Source organism: Hypanus sabinus, chromosome X1 (assembly GCF_030144855.1).
Source record: "Hypanus sabinus isolate sHypSab1 chromosome X1, sHypSab1.hap1, whole genome shotgun sequence".
Classification (NCBI taxonomy): domain Eukaryota; kingdom Metazoa; phylum Chordata; class Chondrichthyes; order Myliobatiformes; family Dasyatidae; genus Hypanus; species Hypanus sabinus.
Window position 1 is genome coordinate 33,671,309 of NC_082738.1, and position 9,919 is coordinate 33,681,227.

Here is a 9,919-nt window from a genome sequence, read left to right on the forward strand (position 1 = left end):
GCCCCCTGATGGGCTAAATCAGGGGCTAGTGGGAGGAGTCTTTCAGGGCTGTGGGGCAGGAGCGTGACAGTGGGGGTTGTTTCATTCAGCGGGCAGGATAAGACTGGCAATGAGCACAAGCTGGTTCTTGCATCCTTCTCCCCACCAGGTCTATCCAGATACAGACCACTTCTTCCGGACAGAGGGAAACAGGCGCCACCTCCAGAAAACCATCGTCAGATTCTTCCAAGACTGCTTAACCAGCAGTGGGAAGAGATCCAAGGAGGTGTAGGCATCAGTGCCCAGGGATTGAAGCCTGGGGGGCAGAGTCCCAGGAGTCAGGGCAGGAGATCCAGTCTCTGAACAAGGATACGGAATGTGCCCTTGCATGCATGAACTCAGCACCGGAGTATACCCTGGCTGATGATGGCGGCTCAGCCTGGATCATGATTACATGGATTCCCTGGTTTGTGATTTGTTTATCGTCAATTGATTGCATCAGTCTGAATCTGATCTACATTCTATCGCCATTGACTGCACTGCTCTGAATCTGATCTATATTGTCTCTTTGATCGATTATGCCAGTCTGAATAGGATTGCCATCCCAGCAGCTTAAATGTTTTTCTCTGATTTGATTACATCAGTTTGAATCTCGTGTTGTTTGATTGATCCCACCAGTCTGAACATGAGCAACACACAAAATGCTGGAGGAATTCAGCAGGCCAGGCAGCATCTATGGAAAAAGTACAGTCGACGTTTCGGGCCCAGACCCTTCGGTGGGACTGGAGGAAAAAAAAGCTAAGGAGTAGATTTAAAAGGTGGGGGAGTGAGAGAGATACAAGGTGATACACCGGGAGGGGGCGGGATGAAGTAAAGAGCTGAGAAGTTGATTGACTTCGTCGCCTCAGACCCACGACTACAGCCATGTATCCTTCCTGGGAACATGTCTTTGCTGCCACAATCAACTTCCCAGCTTTTTACTTCATCCCTCCCTCTTTTAGTTTCACCGATCACTTTGTGTTTCTCTCTTCCCTCTCTATCTTTTAAAGCTACTCTTCATTTTTTCTCCAGTCCTGCCAAAAGGTCTCGGCCCGAAACGTCGACTGTACTTTTTTTTCCATAGATGCTACCTGACCCGGAGTCCCTCCAGCAGTGTGTGTGTGTGTTGCTTGCATTTCCAGCATCTGCAGATTTTCTCTTGTTTACTGTTTGCTGGTACCTCTCTGCTGCTGTTAGTTGGTGTTGATTAGATTATAATTACAACAGCGATTATTAAATTGGAATTTGGCGTCTCGGCTCTGAGTGTGATTCGAGGGAGAGGAGAGAGGGGCTGTGTCTCGATTTCAGCACAGCAAGATGCCGGTGGAATTCGCTAAATCACGTTCCACACATAGCGCAGACGTGCAGCTCACCGTGTGGTACACTCCCGGCTCACACCTTCGACTCCCATTCTCAGAAACTCTGTCCCAAAAAACTAGAAAGGTAACACACAACGATACCGACAACACCAACAGAACAGCCTGTGTGTAACTCATTGCTGGCCTAACAGCGACACTCACGGGCGATACGGTCTGTATGGCTTCAACTGCCGCCCATCTCTCCCATTATTGGTTTTATTACTGTCTATGGGAGCCAGCTATGCATCAATCGGTGGTCCCCTTTTCCCACCATCTCGCCCAGTCGACTGTAAACAATTAGTCTTTTCCCTAACTACCAGCGTTGTTATCCGCTCCCCCTTGGTGAAATGTTCTGTACGGACGGTGTGCCTCGATACATATCCAATAATAAAGTAATTTACCAATTTACAAAAGTTTTACTCTGCGCAAAGTTTACTCCGGTGGGCGGGAGGGGGAAGAACTGCAAGATTTGGCGTTGCAGTGGGTCAGTTGCCGGACGACACAGGAGAACTGAAATGGCTTCTTTCCACTGAGCAGGGACAGCACTGAAGCGAATGGGTTGAGGGTATCTTCCGAACCTTCACTTACCCCCTGCAACTACCACTTGACCACGTAGAACTAGATGCCACGTTGGAGGGAGGGGAGGTCCTGGATACGAGGACCCTACCTCAGAGGGCTGACCAGCGAACAGCCTGTTGCAAGCATCAGTAGGAGAAGGTTTCTTCCAGTGCAAATCTGCCATCGCCGCAGCTCTGGGGTACTCGCTACTATTTTACCGGGGGGGGGGGGAAGAGAGAAGGAACCACCGACCACCGACCCTTGTTTCCTGGGCCGGGGGGGGGGGGGCAGTAACGCACAGGACCGCAGGTCTGGCTGCACCGGGAGCAGGCGGATGTTCCCAACATCTGGGAGCTGTGCAGCTAAAGCATGTACCGAGCGTGAAACCGACAGGAACTCCGGTACCTCGCACCTACCCTTGAGGTCCGCTGGGAAAGAGCAACTAGAAACCGTAAACAGCCGGGCAAAAAAAAACCCCTGAACTTTTGGTTTGGTTGGTCTTTTACGATTGTTTCGCGGATTACAGTTTGTTGGTGGTGTTGCAGTTACTCCAGCCTCTGCAGGGTTTCCTTACCATTACAGTTTGGTATCGAGTTAGTTGTATTCGCCTGTTGCACATAGTTACTTTGTATTGCAGTCAGTGTTGTTGCATTCACTACCATCATATTTGCCTGTTACAGTTTGCTACTTTGTTGCACTCTCGTGATACAGTAGCATTCAGTATTGGTTCAGTGTTTTCTGTGAAGCGATGTTGTTATTTGTTAAGTTAGCCCTGGGATTATCTCCCGCTCCATCTCTCGGTGCTAAGGAGTTTAAGGACAGAGAGCACGCCTGTGAACTCCCGCCCGCTGTAGAAGGGAATGGAGCGTCGTTCTAACGGCCTGTCCTGTCTTCCCGGTGCAGGGCCTGGACTGGACGTGATGCCGATCTCCGTCTACCTGATCCTGGTCTTCGGCTCCCTCTGGGGGCCCGGCTTGGCTAGGAGATCGGCCGACCTGTACTGTGGAGGTGAGCAACTCCACTCCTAACAAGTGGGTGGAGGAGAGGGATAGTAGAGAATTGAAAGGAGGATAGACGAGGGAGGATGGTAGGGGAAGGGAGGGGTTTGGGCGGAGAGGGTTGTGTTGGGGGGGAAGGGTGTGTGGGGCGGGGGAGAGACAACCATCCTTACCCCGAATGTGTGAATTACCCCTACTGTTGATCTGAGTTGCTGCAGCCCAGGGTGTGGGTGGGAGAAACGTAGACCCTAGGTGACCAAACACAACCCATTTCCGACCCCCCCCCCCCAAACCTCTCTGCAGCCTGCAGGGCGCTGGTGGACGAGATGGAGTGGGAGATCTCCAGGGTGAATCCGGAGAGGATGGTAGAAACCGGAACATTCCGCCTGGACCCCGAGGGCAGCCCCGTGATCACACAGGTAGGTGTGAACGGGGCGTTTGCTCGCAGTACTGCATGCCCCACTCCCCCGACAACCTCCCTCACCCCTCTTCCCACCGATGGGGATTGTGTTGGGGTAGGGATGGCGTGTCGGTGTGCGGAAGATATAGAAGAATCTCACTGACTTCTTTCTCTCTCTCTCTCCCCCCTCTAACTGCCTCTGTCCTTTCCGTGTCTCCTCGCTCTTTTTCCACTTCAGGTCCCATACAGGTATTCCGAGGAGTTCCTGTTGGAGGTTCTAGCTAGGGTGTGCGAACGGATGCTCGAGTATGGTGAGCGGACGGACCCTGGCACCCTGCGGCAGACCTACTACCGGGTGGTGACCCGAGAGGGACACAGGGTCCCGGCCCCCGACACTCTCACCACTCAGCAAGTCACCTCCAGTTTAAAGCAGGCGGTGGGTGACAGGGATGGGGGAAGAGAATGGTCGTGAGGGGACGGAGCAGTTGTTGTCTGGCAGTGTGGGGCAGGGTATAGCAAAGGGGGGCAGAGAAGTGGAAGGTGAGCAGGGAAGTTGAGCTGTGTGGATGTGGGTTAAAGATGAGGGAGGATGGAAGGGGGTACTTCGTTTAAGGTGGTAGGGGAGGAAGGAAAGGTTTGTGGGGGAGGGAGAGTTATTATGGTCACCTGTCTTACACAGTTCATACAGATCAGATCATTACACAGTAGAACAGGGTAAAACAATAACAATGCAGAATAAAATGTAACAAAATAGACAGAGGTCTGGAGTCCATCTTATGGTACAAGAGGTTCATTTGCTGGCAGTTTGGCAGGGCCATCTCCTTCAGACCCTAGAGGTTTAAATGCTGCTGAGGGAAGGGTCATAGGATTACAAAATTGGAAAGAAGTAAACCCTCCTACCACGTCTCAGTGGCTTTTTCAAACTATTTCTTATCTGAGTTTGGAAAAAATTAGGAGCACAATTTTTGACTCGTCAATTAAATTTGAAGAAACTTGGGGACCGTTCATTTGACATTTTCATGTGAATTAATTTGGCCTCTTCCAGACCTTCTCTTTGTTTATTCTTGTTCAGGTATGGAGTTCCGGAGTTCTTTGACACTATCATATACTTATAAACTGTTATTATTGCCCATGTTAGTTTTAGTTTAGTGCTTGTTTCATATATATATTTTCTTTCACACATTTAAAAATTTTTTTTTCTTTTTCTTTGGATGATTAGTTTTGTTTTTTTTTCATATATAATTATATAGACTTGATTGATTAATGTACTTTTTTGTTGTTGATGTTTAATAGGATATTATTATCCTATTATTAATGTAATCTTAAGTCTATTGTATTCATAACCTATTCATTATTTTGTTATGTTTTTTTTATATTTATATGAAACTCAATAAAAAGATTGAAAAAGAAAAGAAAAGGAAGGGTCATAGGGTTGGATTGGCGGAGGTTCATGGGTGAGGGAAGAGGACCAATAGGGAATGTTCACCTTCCTGGGGAGGGGAGCATCACTCTGGCAAGGTGTGTGTTGGTCTCCAGCTCTCCCCCTCACCCTGTCCCTTCCTCTTGCAGTGTGAGAAACTTGTTGAAGAATATGAGGACGAGTTCATTGAGTTCTTCTCCCGTGAGTCTGACAACGTGAAGGACCGACTGTGCAGTAAACGGACAGGTGAGTCCCTCAGCTCACTTTTCCTCCATCATATTACCAACAGTCCATGAACACTACTTTGCCACCTTTTTACACATTCTTATATAGTAATTTTGTCTTGCTCTGTACTGCTGCCACAAAACAAATTTCAGAACAGGCATTCAGTGGCCACTCTACAAGGGGTGATTGATAAGTTAGTGGCCTGAGGTAGGAGGAGTCAATTTTAGAAAAACCTGGCACATTTTTTTCCCCAACATATTCCCCTCCTACATTTACACACTTAGTCCAGTGGTCGTGGAGCATACGGATCTTGGACTTCCAGAAAGTGTCCACAGTAGGGGCGATTGATTGATAAGTTCATGGCCTAAAGTAGAAGGAGATGCATTATACAGCTCTCATTACATGCACATGCAGTTCAACTCGGTGATTATGCAGAAAGTCTGAAGTTAATATCTCCTTCTGCCTTAGGCCACTAACTTATCAATCACCCCGATGGGTTATTAACTTCAAACTATTTGCATAATCACTCAGTTGAACTGCATGTGCATGTAACGAGAGCTGTATCACTCATCTCCTTCTACCTTAGGCCACAAACTTATCAATTACTCATCGTGGACACTTTCTGGAGGCCCAAGATCCGTATGCTCCACGACCACTGGAGTAAGTGTGTAAATGTAGGAGGGGACTATGTTGAAAAAGAAATGTGCTGGGTTTTCTAAAATTCACTCCTACTTTAGGCCACAAACTTATCAATCCCCTCTCGTATTACACACATCTGTACACCAGCTCTTTAATACAAATATCTAATCAGCCAATCATGTGGCAGCAACTCAGTGCATAAAAGCATGCGGACATGGTCAACAGGGTTAGTTGTTGTTCATACCAAACATCAGAGTGGGGGAGAAATGTGATCTAAGTGACTTGCCAGACAGGGTGGTTTGAGTATCCTGGAAACTGCTGATCTCCTGGGATTTTCATGCACAACAGTCTGTAGTGTTTACAGAGGATGGTGTGATATACAAAAAGCATCCAGTGAGTGGCAGTTCTGTGAAGAAAAATTGCCTTGTTATTGAGAGAGGTCAGAGGAGAATGGACAGACTGGTTCAAACTGACACTAACTCACATAACCATGCATTACAACAGTGGTGTGTAGAAGAGCATCTCCAAACATGCAACACATCGAACCTTGAAGTGGATGGACTACAGCAGCAAAAGGCCACACTGGGTTCCACTCCTCTATCTAACAAAGTGGCCACTGGGTGTATATCAGTAATAATAAACATGATTCTGATTCTCTGTGCCTGCCTCTCTCACTCAGTGTTTCTCCATCCCTCTGCCTCCCCACCTTCTTCTTCTCCCTCCCTGCATCTTGCTCCCTCTAGTTCTTTGCACCTACCCTCCTCCTCCCTCCCACATTAGAAAACCAGAACAGAATGTGCAACCAACAAGCATTAGATCATAACTGGTTTGCCCTACAGCAACCCAATCAATCCATTCGGCTCTGGGTTAGTAAGTTTACGGATGACACCGCTAAACAGATTCCATGACCTATGTCGGTAATAATAAACATGATTTTTAAGTATGTGTTGGGGCAGAACTGAACAGAATACTCTAAGTGTGGTCTCACCTGAGTTTTATACAGCTGCAAAAGTACCTCGCAGTTCTTGAACTCAACCCCTTCCCCCAATTAATGAAGGCCAACACCTCATACACCTTCTGAACTAGCCTTGAGCATCTGTGGGAAACTGCCAGGGAACGTGCAGACTCCATGCACAGGCAGTGCCAGAGGCTGGGCTTGATCCTGGACCACTGGAGCTGTGGGCCGGCAACTCCACCAGCTGTGCTGTCAATGTGATCGGGTGGGGGGGAGGGGGGGGGAAGATAAACACCAGGTGGACCCGCTCACTTTTGGTAGTCACAGCTATGGGATGCATTGTGGCCATTGAGAGGGCAGACAGGTTGTCCTAATGCTGGGCCATGAATGTGACATTCCACCTGGATGAAGGTTAGCATGGCGACCACCGACTCGAGTCCCCAGCATCAACTCTTATCCTTCTGTGACCCTTTTGGGGACAACACAACACCCCTCAGCACAAAATGACCTGTGCAAATTTACCGATGGACATCTTGTCCGGGTCAGCATAGCAGTGAAATGCTTTCTACAGTGTGAACGATTGACAGATCATCGTTCAATTCCCTCTGCTGTCTGTACGGAGTTTGTACGTTTTCCCCGTGATTGTGTAGGTTTCCTCCACGTGCTCCAGTTTCCTCCCAAATTCCAAAGATGAACAGCTAGGGTCAGTAAGTCGTGAACACGCTCTGTAAGTGCTGGAAGCACAGAGACAGTTGTAGGCTGCCCTCAGCATGCGCTCAAACTGTGTTGGTCGTTGACACTAACAACACATTTCACTGTTTGCTTCGATTTTCCACAGATCTTTGTGACCACGCACTCCACATCCACCATGACGAGCTCTGAAAACAGATTCTCTCCATCACCTTCCCACAGGGAGTGGGTGAGGGTGTTCCAGCCTGGGGAACAGCAGCCTGCCACAAGGCTGGTACTGCAGAGGAAGACCAGCCAGTTGTGGAGCGTCGGAGACAGTGAAATGCTGGTCTGCCCACTCAGTGGCCCCCACACTTGGCCGGCATGAGCCCTCCTTCGCTGAGGACCAGCCTAGGCAGCATCTAACTCTAGGAACGGTTTACTAAAATAAAGGACACTCAGGAACAATAAATAGCTGGCTCTCTTTTTCCATCACTGCCTGGCCGAGCTTTCTGTTTGCTTCCCAACACCCCCACTGGCCCTGTGGTTTAACACTCACCACACTACCCTACAAATTCCATCTAGATAAATAAGCCTTCAATCCCTCACCCATTTAAAGCTTCTTCCTGGGATCAAACACAGAGTAAATCTCCCTTCACACTGTCCCATCACACACTCCCAGGGTCAGACACAGAGTGAATCTCCCTCCACACTGTCCCATCACACACTCCCAGGGTCAGACACAGAGTGAATCTCCCTCCGCACTGTCCCAGCACTCACTCCCGGGGTCAGTGACAGACGGAATCTACGTGCAACCATCCCAACACACACTCCCGGCGTCAGACACAGAGTGAATCTCCCTCCACACTGTCCCATCACACACTCGCATGGTCAGACACAGAGTGAATCTCCCTCCACACTGTCACATCACACTCTCCCAGGGTCAGACACAGAGTAAATCTCCCTCCACACCGTCCCATCACACACTCCCAGGGTCAGACACAAAGTGAATCTCCCTCCACACTGTCCCATCACACACTCCCAGGGACAGACACAGAGTGAATCTCCCTCCACACTGTCCCATCACACACTCCCAGGGTCAGACACAGAGTGAATCTCCCTCCACACCGTCCGATCACACTCTCCCAGGGTCAGACACAAAGTGAATCTCCCTCCACACTGTCCCATCACACACTCCCAGGGTCAGACACAGAGTGAATCTCCCTCCACATCGTCCCATCACACACTCCCAGGGTCAGACAGAGTGAATCTCCCTCCAGACCGTCTCATCACTCACTCCCGGGGTCAGAAACAGAGTGAATCTCCTTCCACACTGTCCCATCACAGACTCCCGGGGCCAGTCACAGAGTGAATCTCCCTCCACACTGTCCCATCACACACTCCCAGGGTCAGACACAGAGAGAAGCTCACTCCGCACCGTCCCATCACTCACTCCCGGGGTCAGTGACAGACGGAATCTACGTGCAACCATCCCAACACACACTCCCGGCGTCAGACACAGAGTGAATCTCCCTCCACACACTCCCAGGGTCAGACACAAAGTGAATGTCCCTCCACACTGTCCCATCACACACTCCCAGGGACAGACACAGAGTGAATCTCCCTCCACACTGTCCCATCACACACTCCCAGGGTCAGACACAGAGTGAATCTCCCTCCACACCGTCCGATCACACTCTCCCAGGGTCAGACACAGAGTGAATCTCCCTCCACACCGTCCCATCACACTCTCCCAGGGTCAGACAGAGAGTAAATCTCCCTCCACACTGTCCCATCACACACTACCGGGGTCAGACACAAAGTGAATCTCCCTCCACACTGTCCCATCTCACACTCCCAGGGACAGACAGAGTGAATCTCCCTCCACACTGTCCCATCACACACTCCCAGGGTCAGACACAGGGTGAATCTCCCTCCACATCATCCCATCACTCACTCCCAGGGACAGACACAGAGTAAATCTCCCTCCACACTGTCCCATCACACACTCCCAGGGACAGACACAGAGTGAATTTCCCTCGACCCTGTCCCATCACACACTCCCAGGGTCAGACACCAAGTGAATCTCCCTCCACACTGTCCCATCACACACTCCCAGGGTCAGACACAGAGTGAATCTCCCTCCACATCGTCCGATCACACACTCCCAGGGTCAGACACAGAGTGAATCTCCCTCCACACTGTCACATCACACACTCCCAGGGTCAGACTCAGAGAGAAGCTCACTCCGCACCGTCCCATCACTCACTCCCAGGGTCAGTGACAGACGGAATCTACGTGCAACCATCCCAACACACACTCCCGGCGTCAGACACAGACTGAATCTCCCTCCACACTGTCCCATCACACACTCCCATGGTCAGACACAGAGTGAATCTCCCTCCACACTATCACATCACACACTCCCAGGGTCAGACACAGAGTAAATCTCCCTCCACACTGTCCCATCACACACTCCCGGGGTCAGACACAAAGTGAATCTCCCTCCACACTGTCTGATCACACACTCCCAGGGTCAGACACAGAGTGAATCTCCCTCCACACCGTCTCATCACTCACTCCCGGGGTCAGAAACAAAGTGAATCTCCTTCCACACTGTCCCATCACAGACTCCCGGGGACAGTCACAGAGTGAAACTCCCTCCACACTGTCCCATCA

General features: G+C 49.9%; 1 protein-coding gene across 5 annotated transcripts; it reads left to right on the top strand.

Annotated features, from left to right (window-relative positions):
• Positions 1-306: 306 nt before the first annotated feature.
• On the top strand, positions 307-9,403 carry cnpy2 (canopy FGF signaling regulator 2). 5 transcript variants are annotated; one of them, XM_059956287.1, is made up of 6 exons: positions 307-445; positions 2,838-2,942; positions 3,236-3,351; positions 3,571-3,768; positions 4,902-4,998; positions 7,410-9,403. In XM_059956287.1, exons 2-6 carry the CDS (start codon positions 2,855-2,857, stop codon positions 7,451-7,453), a joined length of 543 nt encoding a protein of 180 aa, XP_059812270.1. In that variant the 5' UTR covers positions 307-445; positions 2,838-2,854; the 3' UTR covers positions 7,454-9,403. The 5 variants fall into 5 exon arrangements, with proteins under 5 accessions (XP_059812270.1, XP_059812271.1, XP_059812274.1 ...); XM_059956288.1 differs by lacking the exon at positions 307-445 and adding an exon at positions 1,914-2,133; XM_059956291.1 differs by lacking the exon at positions 307-445 and adding an exon at positions 2,191-2,385.
• The last annotated feature ends 516 nt before the right edge of the window (positions 9,404-9,919 follow it).